The following is a 27,874-nucleotide window of genomic DNA, read 5'->3' as shown; positions in this document are numbered from 1 at the left end:
CCGTAGCATAAGGTGCAGCCATGAGCCTGGAAAAAAGTCATTAACATGAAAGACAATGGAAATGCTAAACTGGGCTGGGAACTTATTATCTCCTGATTTTCTTTCCCTTCCTTCTTAAGGAGGAAAAGAGGACATTAATGCCATATAAAAGAACAAATTAAAAAGGGACAGACTGAGAAAAAACAGCTGGTCTAAACCCAGTAATTCATTCGCTTCTGTATTTGGCTCCCCTTAAATGGAAAACTCAGCATTACTTCGGAGCGTGACATAACCATGCTGCATGTGTGTCTGCACATGGAGGGGGCACATAGTTAACATTTTGGAAGCAGCATCAAACTGCGATTTCTTGATTTTTTTGGCAGCTGGAACATAAGGTTTCCTTTTAAGTAGATTTTCTTGCATTTAATTTGTTGGATTAACATAACTAAAATGGTGGTCATAAGCCAGAAAAACATTGACTCTCTGTCTTTATTTATTTATTGGCTTGCCCTCTGACAAGATTATATTTCACTGCCTACCAGCTGGGTGCCTTATTGAGCATGTTGCCTTCTGCAGTGGACACAACAACATTTCATAAGCAAAGCAGCCCTGATGTCATGGTTTTAGCCTCTGGTGGATGTACAGCACAGGACATAAAAGCTGTAAAACAGCTGTTTGTGCAAATTTTTTTGCTCCTACTGGTGGCTTAGATTCTTATATTTATTATTTTTCTTCAATTAAATGTTTATACCCCGTTACATAACAAAAATTAAATTATATCCTTTCCTTAAACCAATCACATGCTCTTCTGTTTCACGAGTCTTTATATTCAGGTATAGGGGGGTTTTTTTGGAAGCCCTGAACTAACATGGTTCTTTCTGCTTATTTAGCTAACATATCCTCAAAACCAGCTCATGTCTCACAATAATATTAGATGGACAAGAGTGCATCTGAATACGTCAGAAGATAAGAATTTGCTTCCAATGACTTTTTTTGATTTTTTTTGAAGTAACATGGATAATTCTACCCAAATATTTAAAAGTATGAAGATGTCCTCTTTCACTCAAGGCAGATTGAATTTTAGCATGTCACTATTTAAATGTCACATGTGTTTTCTTTGCATAATTTCAAGGAAGAGAATCCCTTCTGGCACTCGACACCATGTGCTAACAAGAGATTGTTCAACACAAAAAACAGAGGAAAACTTCTTTTCATTTCTTAAAGGCAGGTGGAAATGTCCCTCAAAGATAAGTGATATTCTAAATTCAGGTGTGACCTTAAAGCTTCACAGGTTTCTTAAGCTGATATAATTGTGGCAAAGCCCATCAAATCAAGAAGATTAAATTGTTATACAATAAATATACACTCCAGACCTTTACAGCATCATAGGCATTTTGCACTTGTGCAAAGAATCTGTTGTATCCTGCACAGAGTAGTCAACAAGCTACCTGGCAATTAAGTAAGATGGACAACTTTAGCTGTAAAATTTAACCAGTTCATTTTAATAATCTCTTCATTACCATTAACATTTAGGCTATTCTGATCCTGGAGACTTCTCTTCTGTAAAGTGTGTCCTGCCAAACTTAGTTGACCATGGCTAATACTGTGGCTGTAAAGCTGCTGCTTTGAGGAAACCAGGTTCCAGCCCCAGGGTTCCAGGTTTTCTGTGGATGTTGGAGGAATGGCTGTGCTCCAGACTCAGGGCAAACACATCACCATGTAGGGTCTCAGACACAGAAAATTATATACTTATGCTGTAACATCAGCATAATGGAAATGATATCTAACTCTGAAGTAGGATCCATACAAAAAGAAGTATTCCTAATACATGGTATCTCTTTTTGCAGTGTGACCTTCCATTTTCCCCTTTATCCACATTTGAAGCAAATAATCTTGTTTTGATCTTTTTGAAGACAGGGTAAACTTGCATGAACATTCAGAAGAAAAATTCTTGTTCCACCTAATATGCACACAGTGCTAAACGTAATGTTGATTGTTATGCCTGAGTACAATCATGCATATGTCTTAGTATGTGCCTCTCCTTTCTTACTTGCATGGAGTGAATTTTAATTAATTGTAGCTAGCATGGAAATGACAACAATATGGCAAAATCTGCAGCTTGTTTTACATCAAGCAAGCTATTCTGTTTTGCCTCTTGTAAAATCACTTGTCTGTACACAAAAGATAGAAGGAGTTGGTCAGGGTTTAGTGCTGTTTGACTACCATTTGGCATGCCCATTAAATTACCGCACAAAGCAGACAACAATGCAGATTCAAGCCCTGAGTCCTGTGTTAACTTGACTGCATAAATGGGTCTCCAAGTTTAAAGGCAGTTGAACAAAAGAGCCACCATGGAGTGATTAAGATTTATTTGGGTGCTGGAGTGCACAGCTGCTGAGGGGAGGAGGGAGGGAGAGGGCACGAATCCTCAGGGCTCGCCTGTGCTTGGCACAGGTCCCAGCTGTGAGGGAAGGAACTGAGCAACTGTACAACCTTTGTGCTCCTCTGCTTCCTCAGGGCTGGCCTAATTCCCCAGCACGAACCAGATCAGTCCCACAAAAGTACCACCCAGCACAGGGTTTGCCAGGCTCCAGCAGCACTCTGGTTAAGCGCCATCTCCTGCCATACCAACCTCCAAATATGTTCAGTTCTCCCTTAGGCAGATCTGTCGTCCTTTTGCGTTACTGCAGCAGGGCAAAGGGGTGGAGGTTAGGTGATGAGTGGGCTCCCAGGTTTCCGGTGAGTTTATTTCTTCCCCACAACAACTTGAATGCTCAGCACTGTTTTCCACAGTGAAACAAAGCCTTTGACTGCTTTGCTATCATCAACAATACAGGGGTGACCTAGCCTCCAGCAGAAGGCTGTCTCTTGCTTCTTACATTACTGATTATCCCAGACTGCTCATGTTTGCTAATGACTGAAGAAGCCCGTTGTGAACGCAGAGTAGCACTGGAGAGATTAAAAATGAAAGCATCATGAGGGCAATATTAACACAGAAGAAAAGCGCTTCATTGTGACTGGTTTAGAAATGACCAATTGTGGTGGAAATGTGCCTACTCTCAGGGAGTAGGCAGGGGAGGATTTGAATTAGGATAGGCAGAATGAAAGCAATTATCTTCCAAGTCAGGGAGCTATTCACATGTTCAATGGTATAGCTTTAGCAAAGAGCTAACAAACTGCTGATTATTTATTTTTTATAATGTCATCAGACAGTTTTCTAATAGCAGATTTTATTCAATTGTCCACTTCTAATGCAGGAACAGATGGGCAGGCTGGTACAGTACATCCAGCTTCTTCGACAGTGTCTTTTGTCCTTAAGACAAAATGGTATAGTGATACAACTTGTGTTAATTTGATTTTTACTTTTTGTCTTTGGGATCAATAAGCTAATCAAGACACTTTCTTTTTTTCCTCCTTCAACTTACACTTTTGATAAAATCTCTGCTCCTTTGGGACAAAGACGTTTTGGCATTATAATAATGTAAATGTCATAATCACAGCAATGTATCATGATTTTGTTAAATTTAAGAGGAATCTGGATTTTTGAAAATGTTCTTAGTGGCATAGTCTAATAAAACTGAATAGAAACAACCTGAAGGTCAGCAACGCTACATCTTTAAGGCCTTTGCTCATACTATTAGCTTGCTGCTTTTGAAAACGTACTTACACTGAGTATGTTAATGCATTACAAATGCAGTAGCCGTGTATATGAGACTTTCAAATGACATAAAGCAAATCCAGATTATTCTTGAACTTCCCATGCAACCTGAACAGATGAACAGATCAGTCTCAGAGCTATTGACTGAGGCCATGAGTTAACAGAAAACTTAAGTCATATCAACATATACTCAACAGCCTCACTGAGGCAGGTCCTGAAGTACATTTACTTTTATTAAAAGCATTATGTTAGTGGTGCCAAAGAATAGCACTTTCTTACTCACCTTTGTGACTGACATCTGCATTTGGGTCCATTACTGTTTTCAAAGAACAATGCTATGTTTTGTGGCCCTGTACCAGAAAGCCTTACTCATTGCTAAAAGAAACTAACGTCTTAATGATACATTGCTCAAGAACTCAGTAATAAAGTTTGATCTATGTTGCAAACTGTGGGAGACATACAAAAAAAAATCTTCAAAATTCTTGAGAGTGAATGATGCAGCCCTGCAGCAGACTGCCCCGAGGTCATGAAAACTCCACCTCCTGGATCTTCAAAACTTGCCCAGAGAAGGCTCTAAGCCATCTGATTTAGCTTTGAAGCAAGCCCTCGTCTGGGCAGGAGGCTGTACTAGATGACCTCCAAGGATTTCTCTGTAATTCTCTATTTGAAATCCAGTTAATGACACAATATTTTCTATTTACCCTCCTTGTTACTTTCAAACTTGCTCTTGCATCTCAGACTAGTGTAGTACATCTTGCAGGATGAACGTATACACACTTAGTTTACGTGGTTGGATGAAACTTCATATATATGTCATTTCTGTTTTCTTTCTCCTTAAACACAACATGCTTAATGCAAAATCTTACAACTAACGGTGAAGTAAATGTCCTTATGCTACACAACACTTAAACTGCCTACTGGTAAAAAAACACAGCAGCAGAACACTAGAAGAACTTACCTCACATCTTTGCTAAAATTTGGTTAAATGATGGCATTGAGCATCTTCAGGGGAAATCTGCTTATACATGTGTGCTTGTGTGTATGAGTGCATACATGTATGTGCATGCACCTATACTCCCCTAGAGCTTTACAAGCTCTAGTTAATATTCACAATGGCCCTGTGATTTGCTACAAGTGGAGAAACTGAGGCATAGAAAAGAGACTTGCTCTAAATGAAACAGGAAACAAACAGCAGAATGAGTGGAATACACTTCCCACTTACTTACCACAAGAGCTATTTAATAGCCTTTCATGGCATGAAGGCAGCTGTGCCTCCTTACCAAGCTCGGGACTGTATTGTCTAGGCCCACCTCTAAGGTCCACGAAGCTTAAACAATCAAACATGATGAACTGGAGCACAGAAACCCTGGAGTGCCAGGGGATCCTGTGACAACACCTCTTTGTATCTAACTGCGTCCGCTTGTGTGCTTAAGAAGACAAATTGCTGAGCGAGGCATTTTATTCTGTGCCTGGCTGAGGATTTCTGTGACTTTTGCAGATTTGTTTCCTCTCTCAAGAATGTTGTACAGAGTAAATTGGACTGTTTGTTGGCACACTTGTCTGTGTACTTCTTTTAAAAGCAAACTGTCAGTTCCAAGCAAGTCAAGCTATAAATTTGTCAAGCTGAAAACAGACATTGATTTGCTTTCTTCCTATTTCTACAAAATAAAAAGCACCAAAATGAATTAAAGTATTGGTAGTGTATATTCCCTGGTACTGACTGGTTATGGCCTTCTTAATCCTTACCATTTGAGCAGCTGGGCTGTGACTAGCTGGTCTTCTGGACTTTCATTCATAGTCGAACTTGAGAATAGCAATCCTTCTTTCCTCTCCTCTATGTACTTAATGCAGCTCATAAAGTAACAGCCTATACTAAGAAGGATCCCCTGCAAGCGAAGTTAACATGGCAGCTTCACCTTTGACTTAAACTGATTTCATGCTCTAGCCTGTCATGTACTGCTCTATTTTTAAGATTCATTTCTGAAAAACTTAAATACACGATGTCTTTCTGCCTGCTTATTACTCCTTGTTCCTTTGTTTCGACAGATGGATGAGGCTTCGTACGCTGCCCTGAAAAGAGGGCTGGAGCTCTTCCATAAGCCCCAGACTCTCTGGCAGGGACTTATCCTTCAAAGAGCACCTAAGGATGTTGCTGCAGGCCTTATGGAGGCCTCCCAGACTTCTTGTGCTTTTTTTGGTTACCCTACCTTTTGCAACATGAGCAGTGGGGGTTTTGCATGTCTTGCTTGTGTTCATGGATTCAGCCATGCAATTGTTTCTGATTGCTATGGTCAGGTTCCCCCCTGTGGTCAACACAAAAGAGTCTATCTAAGGCTATGGGATGACAAAGAAAACGGGAGCTAGCCCAGACCACCACCTCACAGTGCATTCACCACTCTGCCATTACTGCCCAAAACGGGCTCTTTGACACCGGGGAATTCAGGTTCCTCATCCCTCTTTGGTTACCCACCTTGTACTCCTCTGTCCTACAGACCTTATTTCAGAGCATTAAGGGTCTTCCAAAAAAACTGAAAGAAGTGCAGGCAAAGGGGAAGGTGCCACATGTCTAGGTGCACCAGAGGCACCTGGTGCTAATGATTTGCTAATGATTAGCTTTCTCCATGCCAGACCCACAGCTCAGCCCTGTCTCCTGAGGCAGAGTGCGAAGCTTCACTTCCTGCCTATAGGAAGAACAGATCAGGCTCACGGAAAAGAATGAATTGACTTACAGAAGTTGTGGTTATTTCAATTCTTCACTGACCCATTAATGTGATTATTAGCTCTACATGATCAGGCTGGCTGCTTGACTTCCTCCCATTCTGAAATAATTTAAAGGCAGATTAATTTTCTCAGTTGTCTCTACAGTACCATGTAAAAAAGTGCCACATAGTGTTTGTTAAATTAACTAACTGCTACTGAAGTGTCAGACAACTAGGAGAAGAACAAAATAAATGTCAGGTCTAATTATTAATGCTGGTTTATTTCCCAGCCACTTGCAGAGGCCATGCTCTGAAGTGAATCCTTTTAAGTGCTGAATGCTAAATGGAAGTGTTGGGGTAGCTCCTAGCGAAAGTCATGTCAGGGTAAACTATGTTTATACATGGAGCACTGAACAGTCTCCTGCTGGCAATTCTCGCTGGTCAACAAGGGACCTTCACGTGGTGTCATGTAACTGGGAATGCCTGCTGCTCTCATGTGACCTTTGAATTACGAAGACAGCTAACATAATGTTAGTCTTCAGCAGTTGGTGGCTATTTGTATCTGGAACCTAAGATGGTGAAAAATGGCTTTTTTGAATGTTTTTTCTCTCAAGTGGATGCATTTGTATTGAATATTGAAACAGAGTTCTCATGACACCATTTGAATTATGCTATCTGTAAAGAAGCAGCTTTACAGCTTTTTGGAGGCTGCCAAAGAAGAAAAAGGGCAAGGAAGATCAGGCTGTTTCTCTATGCACAGGTCATTTTACGATCTGTCAGCTACCCACTTCCATCCAAGCAATTGTTCAAACTCTGTTTCTGAAGCAAGATAATAGGTATATTACAATTACAAAATTGCCAGGTTTTACCTGGTAGCAGGAACTTTATAATGGGTAGGGATCAAACCCAACAACTTAGAGATAAATTCTGTGGACACCTCCCACCCACCCACCCCCAATTATGTTGTCCTATTCTTCAACCAAAAGAAGTCAGGGGGAGTGTGTTGGGAGTTGCTCATTTGAAGAATAACCAAAGTTTCTTCTTGGAAAACCAGAATGACCAAGTTGCTACTGCATCAATAATTGCACATGTAATTTGAATTTTTGTACCAAGGCTTTATTAAGTGTCATTATTTGTAAAAGGTTCATGGGGTGAACTTCTTTTATCACTAGAGGCACAAGCTAAAAGTTAGAAACCCAAGTATTTGTCACTTACACAGTGGGGATGCTTTCACCAGGGAGTAAACAAGTTTCAAGCTTCATTTAACTTGCAGACTGCAAGAGCCTGAAGCAGAAATATGTACTGAAGTATGAAGTTCTTGAGCTATCAATTTCAGATGGAATTGGAGAAAAATGTTTTGTTATTCATCTGATTCTTTACTGTCCAGTGATACTACACCAGGCAACATCATTGACACCTTAGGAGGGCAAATCAAGTTCTTTGAGCACCAGACCTTTTAGCCATTGAGAAGCTATGCTTTTACCTTGATAAAGTTTTCTTTACCTGGCCAGTTACAGCTGCAAAAATAGGATTGAAGGATCACAAAGGAAACTCCACTGACACCAGTGGACTAGTTCCAACCAACACAGAGAACCAAGAGGCAGAAAACTGCATGATGTGATAGGCATGAACTTAAACTTGCTGCCAATGACTGGAGTACTCAAATGACTGGGCCTAGGCCATCCTCTGCAAAGGCCTCTGCAAAGGTGGTATGAACATTTGCTAGTGCCTTCCCTCCAGTTTACCCACCACAGGAACTCTCATCTACAGGGATAGTATTTACCTCCATTTGGAGAAAAAAGTATATTTATTGTCAAAAGATCAACATTTTGCAAAGTTGATCAATTCCTTTTTTTCCTCAATATTCAAACAAATCAGTAATCCTGTTCAGACCTGAGGCAGTCTCCAGTCACAGCCCCTGTCCACAGCAGGCTCAGCTATAGGCTTGGACCGGGCTGCTCAGGGCTTACATCCAGTTGGGGTGTGAAAGCTCCCAGGCTGAAGAAGGTGCAACCTCCCTGGGACACGTCCCCACCACTAGGCTGTCCTCATGGGGAAAAGGCTTCTCCTTACCTCCAGAGTGAGCTTCTCATGTCTCAGCTTGTGTCGCTGCCTCTCACCCTCCCACCATGCACCACTGAAAAGTTCATCCGATTCTCCTCCATTCCCTCCTGTTGGTGCCAGGGATGCTGCTGAGTATCCCCAAAGCTGTCTCTTCTCCCAGCTGAACCAGCCCTGGTCCCACAGTCTCTTCTCTCAGCCTCCAGCCCAGGATCTTGCTGGCTGCTTGCTGAACTTGGCCATGTTTATCGACATCCTTCCTCTGTTGGGAGGCCCAAAACCAGATGTTGTGCACAGATGTACTCTGGCAAGCACTGATCAGAGGGCACAGTCCCTGCCCTCCCCTGGCTTTCAGGGCCACATCCTGCTCACACCACCACCATGGGCACTGCTGGGCCTTTTGCCTTTGCTGAATTTCATTGTGTCCCTGTCAGCCCCTTCATCTCACCTATGCAAGTCCCCCCAAGATAGCAGCTCTGCCTTTGAGTATATTCAGTGGTTCTGCCCCCACCACCTATTTGGTGTCCTCTATGAACTTGATGACCATGTCTTCCGTGTGTTTCTCAGAGTTCCCAATAAAAATGTTGAACAGAACGCATCCTAGGAGAGTACGTGTGGCAGCCCACTTGTTACCCACCTCCAGGTAGAGCACAACCTCAGATGCTAAGTACCCAACCAGTTTTTACCCATCTAGTTGTCCTCCCATGCAGGCCATAGTGTCCCAATTCAGACAGAAGAATATCATGAAAGACAGTGCTGGAAGCCTAAAGCCAAGCAGGTTGGTAGGGCATGATCAAGCCTCGGCAACTCTATACAGCCTATTTCTGATGTGTCCATCAGTGTGTGTGGAGGTGCTTCTTATGATTGAATACATCCATCAAATTTTACCACAGTGATATCAGTACCATGGCACACGGGGGAAGAGTAGCTACTAAAGCTTTTCCTTAACTATCCCCCACCAAATAAGTTATTTGTATTTCTAAGCCTCCATGAGACACCACCTTCTAAGCACCTTTTCAATCCAGGCCTGAGAGGAGCAAGCAACCTCTTAGAGCATATACTCTGCTGCTGAGTTCACGTGCTAAAAACTGCAACCACAATACATTATGCAACTACTAAATCACATGCTAACTTCCTTGAATTAAAGTCTGTCTTAAATATATAAAACCTCACATGTCCATTTAAATTAAGGGCCAAAAAAGGAGTAAGCAGTAAGTTGTCCAAACAAAACCACCACTTCTCACTTGCACACATCCACAAAAGGGACCTTATAGCAGGCAGCACTGCTTCTAGATGTTTGCAGCATTTGCTGCATTCGACAGTCAGCTTTTCCAAGAGACCTTTCAGCAATAAATACTTCCCACTGGAGGGAAGCAACTGTTCTGAATGTTAAGTTAATCCTTTCAAGTTGCAATCCAAATATTTGAGCTTTAAATCTATGCACTGACAATACAATAAAACATTTCCATTCCCATGTATTTTGAAATTTGACTCTAAGCAAGCATATCTAGGGAAGGTGGGGGAAAAAGGACCTGAAAACTCCTTAGTTTTTCTACAGAGGACATCTCCACAGCAAAAAAAAAAAAAGTATTTCTACTATTTGGTTTTACTAGTTATTTGTCTTGATTTAGTGCTTAGAGTTTCCTATGTTCAAGCAATTCATTATAGACCAATAAGTGTCTTAGTTCAGTTAGCCTTCAATAGTCTGTTCAGGTTGTGGTGCTTGTTTTTTTTTCTTCCCCATGTATGGTATGAAGCATTTTCCATTGCTTGACAGAGGCATGTAAGTGCCCTGACCATGGCTGTGCAAGGGAGAATTAGGACCATCCTTTCCACAGGCAGGCATTCAGCAGCTTAACGGTGATTTCACAGCCTCTCTGTCTCTCCCCTGCTCTTAAGAATTTTTCATTTGATATGGGCAAATTGTGAAGCTTTTTAAGTAGGAAAAAAGTGAAAACCAGGAAGCCATAAATGGATTAAGTTGTCTTTTGCACTTCAAGAGAGCAGACCTCTTCAAGCACCTTCTTCCAGTAAGTGACAATACCAACCATTGTTGTGAGCCAGCTCAGAGGAGGAACAGGAGCATGTTTCTTCACAGACATGTAGTAGCCTATCTACAGAAAGTACTGACAGGCCTTCACTTGCATCCAACGCTACGGAGCGAAGACTGCTGCTGTAGCTGTAAGCGTTTTTCCTTTATCGGAGGTCTCCTGTCCTATTTCTTCCAGCATGTGTCCTTGTCTCTGTCCCTTTTCCCTAATCTAGCAAGGTTCAGCACTTACATAAAAATAAATGGATCTTCACTGTTCAGCAAAGATCTGATAGGAAAAAAAAAGGTATATCCATTAAAAGCATAAGCAAATGCAGGCTGGGCTGGGAAAAGGCAAACTGCAGTTATCTGCAGAGGAATGAGGTACAGAAGGGGAAGAAGTGAATCACATGAGCAACTTCAACTCCCTGTATGTTCATTTTCCTTTGTTTTTGCTGGCATTATTACTCAAAGGCAGATCAACTAGGGGGAAGAAAAGAATGTGGGAATAGAGGGAAAGTACTAAGACATTTGAGTATTTGTAAGGGAGAGAAAAAGCCAGTTTCCAAAGTAGCTTTGCACTCACACTGGCTAGCAGACACTGAACAGAAACAGGCAGTATTTAGAACCAGAGAGCTTTGCATTCAGCTGGGAAACAAAATTGTGCTGTTACCTTGAACGCTACTTCAATAACCAACTAAAGCCATATTTATGTATCTGCTAGCAGCAAGTTCTTCAAGAGGAAAACAAAGCCAACTTAACAGCAAAACCTGACCAAACAGGTTATTAATGTCCCATTGCTCTGAGAACCCGTGAGACTGCAGCAGAGGAGCTGAGACAAAGATGATTTCTGAGAATTCACTTAATGGCCACCAGCACAGCCAAAGGCTGCTGCTGCTGGAGGAGTGCTCACTACAGCTACACCATCTTTGTTAGATGCCAAAAGAGTCACATGACAGAGCAATAAAACAGAGTCAAACACTTGCAGATGGCAGGAGAAAAAAAAATTGTTCAAAGATAGTAAGGCATTTGTCTATGCAAGTTGGATCTGTTTTTACAGAAGGAATCCCTGACTACTCTCCAAGCCTGCTGTGGAAGTAAAGAGCAATTTCATAACACAAATTCAAAGAGGTACAGGGCAGAATAAACCTCGTGAGATTAAGAGCCAAACAGTTATCTGCAAGTAAGTACAGACCATCTTACATCATCTTCTGCTACTGCCTGATACTCCCCACTTCTCCTCCCTCAAGCTATTTGAAGGCATAGAAGTTTTAGCTGGTAAAGTGTTTAAGTCTCCTATAGACTTCTGTGTGACAAGGTGCTAGTCTGACAACTTTGTTCAGCACATTGGACTGAAGTCAGAAAACAAGTTCCAAGAGCCAACAGCTTCTGTAAGAACTAACTCAGGTTCCCAAAATAGATTTAAGTTGCTGCTTCAACTGAAAGTCAACCTCAGGAAGGAGCGCCTTTATTGGTCTACTCCATATGCCATTTGGTACGATACAGATGATAGCAACGAACTTTAGCAAAAAAAAAAAAAAACAGAGCTGTTCATCTTCTGTACAAAGACTAAAGAGGCAGAGCATTTTGCCTGTATTTAGCTGCCATGAAAGTTTATAACCAACAAGCTGACTGAGAATTATGTTTTAGGTTTTGTCACATTCCAACACAAATACTTTGTAGTATCCCAGTTTAGACATCTAACTGAAAAATTTGAATTCTACCCAATGACTAATAATCCTCACATACTAGGCTGATATGAAAGGCACTTTATCCTGGAAAGTACTCAGCAAAATAGACAGAGTATTCTTGGACAGAAACTTCAGAGGTTTCCTTACATCCTAATCTTTGCACAACATTTTAGTCCACATGCATTCCAGATACTGAAAGCATCTACAGACAGACAAGAGTTGCCAGGGATAGCTGGCTAGAAGCTTCAACTCCCCAAGGAGTAGTGAGCTTGCTAGAAACAACTTATTTTAAATCTGCAGAAGTTGGCAGCTGCCCTCATCTGTCAAGAAAGGAGTCCACAATACACAGAAGACCATTAAGAAAGCAGACCCCAGCCGTAACTGCAATAAGAACAGGCATTAGAACCAGGCCCAGGAACTGATCCAAGTTCTGACTCGATGATTTTTATTGTCACCATTTTAGAGACATGACTGATTTGGAATGATTTGACAAGTCATCACTGAAGCACAGCCAGGAGATTTTTTGCTTCTTTCAAACTATGTCTTAGCCTTGAACTTGCATGCAGTCAGAAGTAATTTCTTTTTCACCTTGAAGGGGGAAGGATTAGCAATAGTGAAGCAGCACCTCCTGCTACAGTAGTTATGGGGTGGCAATTCAAGGCCAAGATCCTGCACTGTCAGAGGAGAAACCATGACTTTATCCCAGAAAAATAATTTGTCATTAAGGAAACTACTAATGGGCAGGGAAGCTACCTTTTACTCAGTGGAAAACTACCAAGTAGTTATGCCATAAAGACTGAAAGCTTCCTCAGACTCAAAACTTGTGCCTGAAGATCACAGAACCTGCAAGTTAATTCAGTCTTAATGCTTCTCTATTGCATGAATGAACTATACATGTACAGTGGGTGAGGAATATACTTGCTGCTACCAAAGGTAGCACTCAAGTAGTACTGTACTAAACAGTTATCATAGAGATGAGTATCACCTCCCCAAACCCACAGCAGTTGTACAATTTCTTTCAGTCCTATGGTCACCCAAGAGAAAGGCTCCAGCACTTCAAGTGATCCATATCTTAGAGCCATTACAGTGAACTAAGTTCCCCCAGGGAAGGGGACACTAGCTCATTGACACTCATTGCTGGGGACTTCTTGTCATTACACATGTAGCAACAGGGGCTTTTCAGCACCAAGACTCCAGGAGCAGGCTGCCACGATTAGCTGCCAAGTCAGAGCTCTGCTATTCCTTTGTACAGGTGTAGCAGCTACCAAGATCCAGCTTGCACTGGTATTGTCATGAGGGATAACTGATAACAGTATGATACCACTGAGCACTTGTGCATAACATCCTTTGCTAAGGACTTCACACTTCCTTGGCAGACGGTGCTTTGGCCTGCCTCCACGTAGCATCTCTGTCAATGCTACCTCTTAAGAGCTTGCAATAGGAGTTCAGTATTTCTATCCACTGTCAATCCTAACATAGTAGTCCAGCTGGACTCCTATGAAGGGAGATCCAATCAGTCCAGTACCCTGCAGAGCATTAGTCTCAAGCACAAGCCTCAGTCACCTGGCAGGTTGGTACTGCCGAAGTAACTTCAGAAATACTTCCATGTTCTGGCTGGTGGCAGTACTGTAGCCCACTAAAGCTTCAACTTAGGATATACTCTTTTTACTTCAGTGCTAACATAATAATGGAGGCCAATACTTTAAGTGTTTATTTTTTTTATTTTTCCCCTCCTCTGTGTTTAAGATTTACAGTGGTTTCTTAAAGAGCCTTCATAGCTGTGTACCTCTAAGAGGTAACCACCAAGATTGTTTCAGTCGTACATACAAAATTACTTATGTTTACAAATTTTTGGCAATCATAGTAACCCGTTTTTTCCTATTGCCATTGCCCCAATCATTGAAAAAGACAGTGTACAATAATTTACATTTGAAGTATTTCAAAGTGCTTGATAGTGATTTTCCAAGAATAATATTTACAAGTGGCATATACACATATGTACAGGTGTTACAAGTTGTGGCTGGAATATGGCTTTCTATGGAAAGTGCTTTATATTTGGTCAGTGGTGTTACTGACTGACCAATCCAAAGGTTACTGATAAAACAGTAACCACAAAAAGCTGAATTGTTGTGGACAGGTATTTACAGAGTTTGTTGTTAAGCTGTATAAAATAGCTATTTACATAAGTGTTCCATACATACAGAAAGTATCTTCTTTCTTCCAAGAATGGAGGAAGTCTTTCAGCCACAAACCTGGTTACTATCCCCAAAGAGTGTAAAACACAAGTAAACTGAAGTAATTGCTGATCCAGTGCTCACACCATATCATCATCTGTGCTTACAACAGATATCTGTACAAAATAAGTACAAGTTAGCTATAACTGTATTAATAAAAGATACAAAACAATGCATATCATCACTACGTAGCAGTTTGAAACAGGGGCTCGTTCTGCAGACTAGTGACCACACCCAGGACTGATTACTCCATCCCAGGTATAGGATAGTAGTTGCCAACTATAACTTTAAACTTGATTAAATGGCCAAGTTCTCAGCTGATTCAGCCCAATAGTTTGGCTGCAGCCAGCAGCTATCAAGAGCAGATACCTCTCCTAAATTCAAGTCAGGTATCATCTGGCAGTCTCTATGTCTACTCTGAGGATTAACCTGGAGCCTCAGCCACATCAAGAGGTTTACCTTCCAATATCAATTGTGAGGTCCTCTTCTGTAGTTTTCAGGTAGACAGGATTATCAAAATTCATGCTTTTCATGTTCTTGTGCTGCCAGTTACGCCACATGAAGTAGCCAGCCACTGCAGCCATCACTAGCAACACTTTAGGGAGAGAAACAGATTGCAAGTTATGGAGTAGGGTCAAGTCAGGCTCCTGACAAGAGTGGCTTGTCCCACCACAAGGGGTCCCAAAGGTTAAGGAATGCTGTACTCACAGACAGGAAGAACAGTCCAAGCTGCTGATGTTCCTCCACTTGAAGCTACTTCAGATGTTGTACCAGTGATGTTGAATCCTGCACAAGAATTTGAAGTAGTGAGCTTGCTTAGTGACAGGCTGGCAGACTTTGTCAGATGCAAGTACTTCCCAAGCCCAGAAGCTGCTATCATATATTAGATTCTCAGTAACACACTGCAACAACAGCCTAACAGGCTTTATCCTGTATTAGTGGAAAACTTTTTTAATTGCTTGCCTTTTCTGAGCACTCCTGGGATTACAAGGAACCTATAGGTTCCACACTGTCATAAGTGAACTAATTCTGCTTTACCACACACTCCAGCTGTTGTACATGTACTACACATGACCTGGCCTGTGTTCTCTACTTGCATGCAAAGGAAAAAGACTTCAAATAGGCTAGTGGGTCAGTTTGCATTTAATTTCTCTAATGTTTAGCAGTCTGAGTTATTGGGACCAGTACCTCCAGGAACTAGTCCAACAGTTGGAGATTTTTCTGTTGTGCTGGTATCTTTAGCCTCATTGTAAGCCACAGTTGTTCCAGTACCTGAAACTAATTATAGATCAATAACCCAGTTAATCCTGAAGTTCTGCAATGGCTTAGCTATGAGAGCCATGGTAGTGAATGTATAGCAGATGGCAGAATGATCATGCAGCTTGTTAGCTTTATTTGAAACACTGACATAGTTATTTCACTAGCACACCCTCAGCTGAGGTGTTTTGATGAAAAATAATTCCAAGAACAAGGCTAGACAATTAACTAGGCATGAACTACGGCTATTTAGAGTCTTGACAACAGTAAGCCACCCCATCCCTTCAAGTTTTCCAAGAGAGACTCTAGTTCCACAAGTGTACTGGTTAGGCAGAGTCTTTGATACCTATAAGCAACCCTTTGGAGCAGCCAACCAAGGACAGTGTCCTCACATTCAATATTCTAATTGTGGCAGTCAGAATCAACATGCAGTATAGTAAGTGGCGCCTTGGAGTTTCTAGTTCCACGCCACTGGACAAAGCCTGCCAAACAGCCAGTGCTCAGGGCAGTAGCAGCAGCATGTTTGTTTGGACCACAAAAGAAGGTCCAAACAAACTTCCTTGGCCAGCAAGATTAGCCTAACTTTCAACACTGCATTTATACACTGTAGACCCATGTTAGTTTATACCCCTTGTTTTCTAAGAAAGGGGCTCTGTATGTTTTGTGCATGTGCTTGCTGTCTGCAGAAAGCCATGGAGGTACAAGGTCTTGTTGCAAATGATGATGATGATGCAGAAGCCAAGCATGGACTTTGAACAGCACCTGCAGACTTTGAGGACCAGCTTAACGCATGCTAGAAGACCACCCCCGCCAAGATTAATTAAATCAGATTAACTCATGCAAACCTGTCAGCCTATACTGCCATATTTGCCTCCAACAGGCTCGGTATCCCTACTCCTTCCCCATCCACCCTGGAAAAGATTTGTCATGCTACCATACCTGCACATCTCAGACCATCCTCTTGCAAGAAGTATCCAACAGGACAGGCACAGGTATACTTAGGAGAGTGTTCATTTATCTGAGGAGCAGGCAGGCACAGGTAGCTACAGCCTCCATTTGCCATGTTTTCTTCACACCAGTTCCTGCCTGTTGGTACAGCAGTTGACAAGAGTGAGCCTTCATATTGAGCCAATAATTATGCTCTACACCTGGAATAATTGCTCTAGTAGAGCCACTTGTCTCTGCAGGTTATAAATTCATACCTGCGATGCCTAAGAAAGAGCACCTAGACCTTCTGTCAATCCCAGTGTGGGTGCCTATGTTAGAAGCACTCTAAGTAGAAGTGCACAGCTACACAGGGGAGGGATACCATTTGCCACCACCCAAGCAGGGCAGGCTTCTTACAAGTATACGCTGACATAATTATAAAACTGTATTAGAGTTACCTGAAGGCTGAACAAGTTCATGATACACAATGATGTCCTGTGCATCATTGAGGTTGTTCACTAGAGTAACCAATTCAGATCCAGTAAATTTGTTGGCACCATAGACCGCCTCATTCTCTCCATCAATCCAGTACACACGGTCCTAGAAGACAGACCCATTGCATCCCATTACTGCTGTGCTGCTGTCAGCACCATAACTGCTAGCCACATACTAGCAAGAAGAGGATCTTTGACAATTACTATAGGAAGTCATTCTTACCTCAAATATTGTGAGAGCAAGAGGATGAGGAAGGAACATATGAGACTTCAGCACAATTCTACGGTCCTGGCCATTCAAGTCCACACTTGACAGCATATGTAGTTTAGAATCAAGCCAGTACAGACGGCTTTTTACAAGATCTAGGAGGAAAAACCAAACATATTTACTATCTACATAGAGAAAACCTTCAAAGCCTCCTGCAAAAGTTGAAACACCCACAGGTTCAAGAATAGTTGCAGTCTTGTCCTAGTTTCTTAGCACACCAGGATGCAGAAGGCTGCTGCAGTGCTGCCTAAGTGGCCTGTGCCTCAACTGTAATATAGAACAGTGCAAGAAAGTTGACATTTCAGTATCTGAGAAGTGCTCTCTGTTGCCGTGTCTCCAGGCACACAGGAATTTCCCATTCTCAGAAGCTGAAAATAGTTCTCTGAAGGATGACCTTGGCTTTTGTAGCAAACAAATTGCTAAAGCTCCAGAATACCTCTGGCACAGAGACAAGTTCAACATACCTAGAGCAATTCCATTAGGCCATTGGATTGCTGGCTCACCCCAGTCTGACCAGTACATAAAGCTGTGAAGCAGAATTTATGTTGTATGATGCACTATAGTACCGTGTAGTATCACTCTTAATTACAACCGATAACTACCACAGGCTATCTAAGTCAGTTATCAGGACATGGAGTAGCTGGTAGGCCTGCTCTTTCAAGAGAACCAGGACAAATACTCACCCAGAGAGAGGATCTACAGCAATAGAAGCTGGCTCTCTCAGCTCAGAGAGAAACAAAACTTTTCTTTTTGTGCCATCTAGGCTGGCCACTGAAATGGTCTTTGCCGTTGAGTCAGACCAGTAGATGTTCTTATAAACCCAGTCAACAGCAATTCCTGCAGGGCTGTGTATGTTGTCCAGGATTCTGACATGTGTTCCAACTTTATCACGGGTATCAACAGAGGCACTGGAAGACAAGAATTACTTGCTTTCAACCCCTTCCTCCACAGGTACCGCCACTTGGCATGCCTCAGCAAATACTGCACACAGATCTCAGTCCGTTTACCTGAAGATTGCTTTTTGGCTGAAGTCAGCCCAGTAAAGCTTTTGCTCAGCAATATCAGCATCTAGAGCTACAGTGTTTCTTAGCTGCTCTACTAGCTGAATGTATTCTTTCCTCTCAAGGCCGATCTTCCTGATATCCCGGCGGTTGGTGAAAATTAGACATGGTTCTTTCCCTGCAAAAATAAGGGTGATCTGTAGTTCTGGACATGTTTAAGAGTCATCATATTCAGTATTTGCCATTCTACACTTGCTAGCAGATGCTGACAGAGGTCTTGGCCGTACCATACCTCATCCTTTTCTCCCTCCACAACTTGATGGGGAGGGTCCTCCTGCCCAGGGAGCAGACACAAGCAGTTTATGTCATGCAGCTTTAAGAACTGTATCATTGCATTGTTCAGTGTTAGGAGTGTTCTGGTCTGTACAAGTTACACTGATAACAGCACAACAACTAGTGTCAAAAGCACAATAGTATTAACAGAACATCACTTGCTACCTCATTTTAAAGTGGGGATATGGAAGTCTTATGCCAATACTCACCCACTGCCTTGCACACCCCAGTAGCAAGATCCATCTGATAGCCACGGCTACATTCACATTTGTAGCCCCCTTTCAGGTTGATACAGATTTGACTACAGATACCAGGGTTCTGGCATTCATCAATATCTGTAAAAACAACAATTTAATTTGTTCTCATCTCCAATACCATTAGTATGGTCCATGTTAACCTACTTAATACTTGCCTCCACAGGTTCTCCTGTCTATAAGCTCAAACCCAGCCGGACAGTCACATTCATAGCCAACAACAAGATCTCTGCATATATGAGAGCATCCGCCATTGTTCACCAGACATTCATTTATGTCTAGAAGAGAAGAATTGGCCACTTCTGAGACAGCGCACATACTCAGTCTTAAAGTCTTAGACACAGAGTGCTTTACCAGATACCCATCTGTTTTTTTAATGATGCCTGCCACATCTGATAAACCACTCCAGCACTCAAAGTCACATGCAAGGGACCCTCCTCAAATCCAAATTTGCTCAGCAATCAGCATGTTACTTGTGTTACAAGTTGGCAACACCAGACAAAGACTGAGGCTCCTGGAAGTTTCAGTTTCCAACACCTTCAAGCGCCTTCTGGCCAAGGAGAATCATCCCAGTAGCCAGTTTGGCTAGGATAAAAGTAGCCTATTGACTAGGTTGCTCTCGGTTGGTTTTTTTACCACCAAGAAAGCGCAGATGGGCATTCCAGACTGACACCTGACAGCTCAGAGGCTGTATCCAAGTACGTCTAGCAGTCAGCATTGTTTAATGAGTTTGTTCACTTACTACATTCCTTGAGAGGCTCATCACTCCAGTCCTTGCAGTCTCTCTGCTGGTTACACACTTTATTGATATCTATGCATTCTCCACTTCTGCACTTGAATTTGCCAGGTCCAGAGCACTGAATAACTGAGATTATGAAGATTGTGAGGGCAACTACCAGCTTCAACAGATATTCTGCAAAGATTTTATTCCTTCCTTGTTCCACACTTACCATTATTACAACTTGCTTCATCAGTGCCATCCAGACAGTCTCTCACACCATTGCACTGCCTACTCCCATGGATGCAGTTCCCATCTTCACATCTGAACTGGTCTGGTCTGCAGGTCCGAGAAGCTGAGGACACAGCCATTACAGACTTAAACTCCTGAGGTCTGCTGAAGGAAAGAAAATAAAACAGGAGCCAACCAGCACCTCCTAGAGAAGTACCAAGTTAACTTACGGCAGTTGACTTCATCACTTCCATCCTTGCAGTCAGGATCTCCATCACAGCGCCACTTTTTGTGGATACATTCACCTGAGCCGCATTGTACCTCACTGGCAGAGCACTTCACAGGAGGTGCAGGCTGGCGGCCACATTGCTCTAGAGATTCATCTGAGTGGTCAGAGCAGTCAGCATCATCATCACACACCCAGCTGATGGGGATGCAAGTGGAGCTCTTGCACTGGAACTCATGAACTCCACAGGTAGGAGGTGCACACTCCAGTTCATCACTGCCATCGCTGCAGTCATCTTGACCATTGCAGACAAAGCTCTTGGAAATGCACTGCCCACTACTGCATGTGAACTCTGCTGGACTACAAGTCACATTGCCTGGAGTAACAGGAGTAAGAAAGGTTAGCAGGTAATCACAAGGCAGCAGACTTTTGTATGAAGGTGTTTTGCTTTGCAGGTTCTTCATCAGCGGTTAGCTGACAGAAGATCAGCATCCTGTACAAGGCTCTAGGAGAACCTAACTGACGACCTATAGGACACTCGGGCCCCACACATACTGTCCTCCTTGCCTTTGGGTGTTATGAGTGAGAGGCATCAATTTTGAGCTACTGAGTGAAAATAACCTCCTTCTGAAGCAGCTGGGCTGTTCTGCTTCAGAGAGAGAGCCTTCCAGAAAACAGGCTCAAACCCTGTGAACCAGAGACAGAAGGTAAGAGAATTGCTAACTCTAGAGTATGAACGAAGATCAAGGTAGCCAGATGGTCAGCATGCACTGTAGTTTGAAATTGAAGTGTTTTCTGCTGGTCCCCAGGACAGCAGCAGCCCATTTGCCTGGACCACTGGGGATAACAGATCAGGACCTTGCACCAGTTGATCCTGTGGTATTTAAGTACACCCACACATCTTACACCAGTACAAATTATGCTGGTTTAATAGCAATGTAGCTAGCAGCTCAGTATGCCTAGGCTGATAGTTTTATCAGCTTCATTAGAAATGCTGTCTGTAGATTTACTTGTCAGATTAAGGCATTTGTTGCTGAGTGAGGCAGCGACTTCAGAGACACATAGCAGAAGTTTAGAGATCTGTGTCTCATTAGCACATCCAGGTAAGGTGGCTCTGATGGAAGCCAGCCCTCTGCCTTTGGTTACAGCAAATTTGCCTCAGGACCCCTCAGACAACTCATATGTATGCAAGTTCATTAGAATAAGCCAGGAATGCTGCGTTCCAATGCTGGCAAGTGCCAGCTTTGTTCGCACACCAGCCTGAAAGCTGCCTTCCAACACCTGAAACTTAGCTTCCTGAGTCTGCACTTTCAGACAAGCACACAGAATACTTCAGCTATAAAGCAGATCAGCTGTGCCCTTGGCTACAAGTCACTACTACATTTTTAGAAGACCATTTGTTAATGTAAGCAACAACTAGAGTTACCTGTTGAGAAACTCTGCAGATAACAAGTTCTGATGGTTTGCCTGACATGTGACTAAGCCTATGGTCTCTGGCTAATTTCAGCAACGGCCAAAGATAGATGTTGAATAGCTTATATTGCTGTAGTCCTTAACTTAGCAGGATAGAGGAGTGCGAGAACAAGTCAGCTTTGTGAAGCAGGCTGCAATACAAGACAGATGTAGGTTTAAGGAGATACTGATACTATGAGAAATTTATCTTCCCAGGTATACTGCCCAGCTAGCTCCTTTCCAGACAAGTCAATTTCAAATAGAGTTATGCAGCCACTGTTTCTTCCCTTACCACAATTCTCTTCATCTTCTCCACTGTCACAGTCTTTTTCACCATCACATTTCCAGGACACTGGGATACACTGGGTTGACTGAGGACCACAGCTGATTTCATTTACCCGGCATGTTCTCATATCTATTGAAAAAAGTTTAAGTTCAATTTAAAAGTTCTGAAATTTAAGAGCTACTGATCTTGGGGTTTAGCAGTTGTCCTGAAAGTTGAGACTGAAAGGCTTCAGCTCTGGACAAAGTTGCACTTAATTAGATTCCAGCATCCATCTAAGTCGATGGCTCCGTCATGGAAGAGGTTACACTAGTTTGTAGTGTTCAGTAAAAAAAGATGCTTCCAGCTTCTAATAGATTAGTATTTTAAGAGTATCTTTGTAGTGGTGGTTTTTGTGACTGCACATCAGTTACACTGCAGAAGGTTGAGCTAAAACACGTGGTAGTAGGCAGGAGTAATGCCAAAGTGCAGTAGGACGTGGGGCTGAAGTATTCCTCAGCGTGGATCCTATTGGTACAGAGAAATGAAGCTTCACGGATCTACGTTCCTTGATTAGTTACCACACCTAAGACTGGGGTCGCTAATGTGCGACCTCACAGCCAAGCCTCTGCACTTCTGCTTCCCACCCCACAACATGTAGTCAGCCACTCGGTTTCTACACTAGCTCTGGTTATCTTGCAACGTAGTTGTCTTGGAGGACAGTAATCACTTGGTGAACAAGGCACAGTAATAGTCAGGCCTGCCATGTTGTGCTTGCTGCTTCTGACTAGCAGTAAAACCTCATAGTTGCTACCTGTTACCAGGTACAAGTGCAGAGTCCCCACCCACTTCTGCATCTTTTTAAGTAGTAAAAAGTCTTGTTAAGACCTCGGTGTGGCCAAAGCCAAGCTAGCACTTAGGAAGGTGCTCTCCAAGACAACAAGTTCATCCTTCCATTAGGAGGAGAGCCAGGCTGCAAGCAGGCAAGAAGTCAGAACGCTACTCCCCGCAGGCTGGCCTGCACCAACCAGCCAGGCTCACTTACGGCACAGTTCAGCACTCTCATCAGACCCATCCTCGCAGTCCGGATCCCCATCACACTGCCATCTGTTAGGCACACACTGACCACTGACGCACACGAAATCAGATTCAGCACACGTCTTCTTCACTGCAAGGGAGAAGGAGAGCCACTTGTTCAGAGACGAGAGCTTAGCTCGTTTGTTTCAGTTAGACATAAGCTGCCTTGCCCTTGGAAAGTGATGCAATATCCTTAGTTCTATGGACATCTGGTGTCATCCTCCACCAGCCTAATGACCGTGCTCTTTAACACTTCCTAGATAGTTACGCTGTGCACAGAGAAACATTCATCTTTCTGTAAGCAGGCACTGGAAGACTGCTGCTGTTAAAGGAGACTATGCTGCTAGAATAGCTGCTGCTTTCAATAGACCTTACTTTAACTCAGGTCTGTTCATATTAATATTCAGATTTTGAACTCTGAGTTTATTATCAAGGCATTTGATTTGTCATTACAGAAGCACGGTACTATGTAGCGCTAAGGTAACAGTTTAAGTCTGCTTGAGCAGACTTGCAGTTCAGCCACACCAGTGTTGGATATGGAATCTGTTTTGCCTCATCTCGCAAGTACATCTAGTCATCCACCTTGGCCTCCATGTTTGCTTAAAGCAAGAGTTGGCAGCCAAAGCTAGACTTAGTGTTTATAGGAGACTCAGCAGAATCTTCCACACATAAAACAGGGCATTTAAACATGGAATAGCCAACAGCTAAGTGCTAATAGCCAGCATTTTCTACTATGTCTTCAAGCAACAACTGAGACTAGGCTTGCATTCTGCTCTTGACACTCACCACCCTGACAAATAAAGGGCTTTGGTCACAAGCTTTTCTCTTAGTCATAAATTCCAGGAGACTTTCATAGCACTTGGGAAAATTCAACTGCTTTAGATGGATACAAGGCATCAGGATAGCCCCCCAGTTGTTCTAGGGAATTTGTCTTCTACTCTGTATTCTGCCTGTCAGAATCTGTGCTGGATGGGATAAGCATCTCTCCACCTATCCACCGTTAAGCCCCTGCTACCCACTAGCAAGTACTACTACAGAGATATTATTTATTTTGATTACTTACCACAGGCACTCTCATCACTGCCATCTGAACAGTCTTCATCACCATCACATTTCCAGAGTAAAGGAATACAGCGTCCATTACTACATGGGAATTGTGATTCCTCACATTTTGCTCTCGCACCTTCAATGAAAAAAGCAACCTAAGCGCTGATACTGTTTAGCAATACTTTCTTGCTTTCCCCCACTGCTGATCCAGAAGTAACCCAGCTTAATAAACAGCATAACATCATCATGAAACCAGATCTTTGTAGTCACCTGATTCAATCATGAAAGTAGAGCCAGCAGCTCTCCCTCACAAGTGCAGACCTTAAGCACTCTGACAGTCCACCTGCCAGACAACAGTAAACCAGCCTCAGTGTTCTTCTTACCGAGTTTTGCTTTTCAAGGCGGGGTCAAGTTTGCAAGGCAGAGGGATATGCACACACAATGACTTCTGCTGCCTAGCACCTAGCACTGCATTCTCAAAACTTTCAAACTTTAAGCAAACTGGGTTTAAACTTGACTAACATCAAGCTGGATTAGGGTTTCAGTACTCTGCTAACACACTACAGCAGAATCCCCAAGATGTCTGTAAAGATAACTTAGATATCTGTTCTGTAGCTGAAGAAATTTTCATTATTTCAGTTACTCCTCAAACAAGGGCACCCAGAGACATTCCTTAGTATGCACAAAAAGTGTGATTACTTATCTGAATCTTGCTTATTAAAGGTAGATCAAGTGTGATGCTAAGAGGGCAAGATAATTGATCACTTCCTTCTGGAATCAAGTTTGTTTTCTCCCAACTGGTAGCAGTCTTGATTTGCTAGTATGCTTGAGTAAGGTACTGCTTTTTGCATGGTGCTTAGAGTTAGAGTGCATTTTTCAGAGTATCTTCAGCTCTGAAATTATATGACCCTGTCCCTCACGGGAACCTACTTTATCTTGGAGCTGTGTTATAACTGTCACTAAAAGCAGCAGCCTGCTTCTTCAGCAGCTGAACCAGAGCTGTTCCATGTAATGCATGCCGGCAAGTGTGTAAGCTCATGCATTAGTATTTGCTGCACATGTCTATAGTATGATGCAAGACTCCAGCTCCTCCTCGGTTTATTGCATCATTTAGTGGAGGTGCTCTGTCTTGGCATTCCAGGGCTCACAGACAGCATCAAATTTTAGTAGAACATTACTTGTTATTTTATCTCTCCTGTGTACAACATGCAAAATACAAGACAGTTTCCAAGTGGAAGGAAGCTATTCAGCCACTTCACATTATGTTGGCCAGCCATCAGGCATTAGGTAATGGCAAACCCTGGACAGAGTCTAAGAAAGGACAACACAGGCCACTTTACCTGCTGAGTGTCTCATGTAAATTCCTGCTAGAAGTAAAGGATTTGAGACAGCAGCTTATTGAGCTCTGCTAATGTTTCAGCAGTCTTACCAGTTGAGTAAAACACTAACTTCCTTGTCAGACAGAGTAAAGCCATAACAACTTGTTTCATGAGAACTGTGTTCAAAAGAGTGCCAAAAACCTGAACATCAGCTCTTGTGCTCTGTAGTTCTATTCCTCCTTTCCTTTTCCGGTTGGCAGTTACACCAGCATGCTCTTTCTAACAGCATGGTTTTGAAAAGCTACTACTATTTGGTCAAGAGCTGCCAAGCAAGTAGCTTGCCTTGTGCTAGAAGGCACACCTGCAGCCAGCTCAGACAGGGTGCAGAAGCCCCAGCTACCAGCTTGCTCCAAACCTGACATCACCTTGTTGTCTAGTAACCTCTAACAGAATTAGCCTTCTGCTCACAAGCCCTGGTCACACGTTATTCCAGTCATTACTGTACTACCACCTAAAATATACGGTGACTGACTCCTGCTAGTTTTGAGACATTCTCATCCAGGCTTCCAGAATAAGAACAATCAACCTTTCCCAAAATAGCATACTAGAGATACTAGACTAGGCCTGCCACTCAGGAGATCCCAAAATAACTCCACAGCCCTTCGTTACTCTATTTCAAGCTAGAATAACCAGAAAAGGCTTGCTAAAACTGCCCAGTTCATTGGGACTTACAAACGTAACATCAACTTTGACCAAATGCTACAGGGAAGTTACATACAAGGCTAAACAAAACACACACTGAGCTTGGAGTTAACAGCTATAACTTCACAACTACATCCCCTACAGCAAGCCATTCCAAGAAAGTATCATCGCTTCTGTAGCTGGTACCAAGTGAAGTGTCAAAACAACTACTTTTGTTAGCCCACAAGCAAGTAAAGAACTGGACAGCACCCAACACCCACACAGATGCACAAAGGTAAAGGTCATCATCTGTTGCTACTTCTGAAGATGTCTGTCAAACACTAAAGGCCACTTGGAGTAAGCTGCAGTTAAGATAAAGGTTAGTTCCAGCCAGTAACTAACTGCGGTCCCCTGTCTTACACCAAGCACAGTTGTTCAACACCAGGTAGCCATTTAGTCATGACACTACTGGTCTCATCCACTGCTCCTTGCAGGAACAGAGTCATAGCTCAGTTGCAGCTTCAGTCACTAGACACGTAATGATTTTTAGATCAGCATCAATTAGCTGCTAATTCAAAGTTTCTCTTCATGTGCTACTCATACACTAGAAGCACCTTCACACCTCTTCACCTCCTTGGGTTAAGACTCAGGCAAAGGATGTAGACAACCAGTAACTTCACAGCCTGTCATGGCTAACATCTTATTTGACTGTTCCCCAGGTAGCTACTTACTAGGAGCTGGCTCAAGCAGCCACGTGTGCTGAGTGAAGGAGCACCACCATTACAGTGACCACCCAAGTTAAACTAGCTTTCTCCATACTTCTGCTGTCCCCGTTTGTCTCAGCCCCTTAAGCAAGTTGTCAGCTCACTTGTCTGGGCAGCCTCAAAACATGTGACACTTGTGTGCTGTCATCTGACACCAAGTCCCAGAAAAGCTTGCAACAGTGATTGGGAAACCTTGCCAGGGCTCATACAGGAACTAGCTTAGACTCCCCCCAGACCCTGGCAACTGCAACTACTAGTAGGAGAGAGCTGGTGGGGCCACTAACTCAAATTGAGGGAAGACTCAGACTAACTCTGTGGACTGGAGTTTCCCTCCACTGCGTATATCTTGTTATGATTTCTGACTACAGTGCACTAGCAGTTTTCAGTGCCCACCAGCTTGGTCCTTCATACTACAGCTGTTTAACCATGTCCGTCGTAGAGCAGATGTGGGAGCAATCCACACGACCAGGAGCTGAGGAGCAACTAGGCAGATGCTTCCCCTCTCCCTCCTTGTAGGAGGACTGGACGCAACAATCTCAGCCAGCTGAGACCAGACTCAGGACCTGAACTGCCATATGCGGTTTAGGACTATAATGTCCAATCACCTTTAAGCATAGTTCCCCAACACAGCCACGATCCGACACTTGGGCCTACTTTAGGGCACTAGTCAGGAGATAAAGAGCCACACAACAAGCATGGGCATCAATTGCCCACCTCCCCATCTAGAAGAGTAGCCTGAAGGAAGAAAGGAGCCAACCTATTACCACCTCCACTCAAGAGGAAAATATTTTTAATTGACCGTCCAATCAGCTTAATCTGCACGTCCCTCTGCCATAGGAGTAACAGCTTCTGCGCTGGGAGGCAACCTTGGAGCTCGCAAGGAGCAGCGCTCCTAGTGAGAGCCCAGCCCGCAAGAAGGGACCCGGCGCTGGCAAGACTCAACCTTGCCACCAGGTGGAGATCCCTTATGGTGGTTACCATTGGCCCTGAGCTAGAGCCATGCCAACGCTGCTGGATGCCACAAAGCCAAAGTTGCACAGTAGTTTGACAGCACCTTCAACGCCGCAAGCTTTCCAAGGGCTCCTCTTCCTTCCTCCACCACAAAGCCCCGACCCTCCCCGGCCCGCCCGGTAAGCCCCGGCCATGCAGACCCCTCCCCTCAGCACCAGGCATCGCGCAGGAGCCCAAACCCTCCCGCGGCACACGGCAGAG

At 43.2% G+C, this 27,874-nt stretch overlaps 1 protein-coding gene across 1 annotated transcript in view; it reads right to left on the bottom strand.

Annotated features, from left to right (window-relative positions):
• Positions 1–14,806: 14,806 nt before the first annotated feature.
• The window catches only part of VLDLR (very low density lipoprotein receptor), an 87,689-nt gene continuing 74,621 nt past the window's right edge, over positions 14,807–27,874 (bottom strand). Inside the window, exons 2-17 of the mRNA XM_035896950.1 lie at positions 23,915–24,034; positions 22,820–22,942; positions 21,805–21,927; positions 20,065–20,436; positions 19,836–19,958; positions 19,628–19,750; positions 19,044–19,163; positions 18,841–18,966; positions 18,305–18,476; positions 17,981–18,205; positions 17,762–17,823; positions 17,253–17,392; positions 16,994–17,135; positions 16,548–16,694; positions 15,060–15,137; positions 14,807–14,946 (exon numbers count right to left, since the gene is read on the bottom strand). Of these exons, the coding sequence (XP_035752843.1) occupies positions 14,807–14,946; positions 15,060–15,137; positions 16,548–16,694; positions 16,994–17,135; positions 17,253–17,392; positions 17,762–17,823; positions 17,981–18,205; positions 18,305–18,476; positions 18,841–18,966; positions 19,044–19,163; positions 19,628–19,750; positions 19,836–19,958; positions 20,065–20,436; positions 21,805–21,927; positions 22,820–22,942; positions 23,915–24,034 (2,336 nt within the window). The remainder of the gene's footprint in view (positions 14,947–15,059; positions 15,138–16,547; positions 16,695–16,993; positions 17,136–17,252; positions 17,393–17,761; positions 17,824–17,980; positions 18,206–18,304; positions 18,477–18,840; positions 18,967–19,043; positions 19,164–19,627; positions 19,751–19,835; positions 19,959–20,064; positions 20,437–21,804; positions 21,928–22,819; positions 22,943–23,914; positions 24,035–27,874) is intronic.

This window comes from Egretta garzetta, unplaced genomic scaffold (assembly GCF_000687185.1).
Source record: "Egretta garzetta isolate BGI_Z169 unplaced genomic scaffold, ASM68718v1 scaffold596, whole genome shotgun sequence".
NCBI lineage: Eukaryota > Metazoa > Chordata > Aves > Pelecaniformes > Ardeidae > Egretta > Egretta garzetta.
This window is presented reverse-complemented; position numbering and strand designations above follow the sequence as displayed.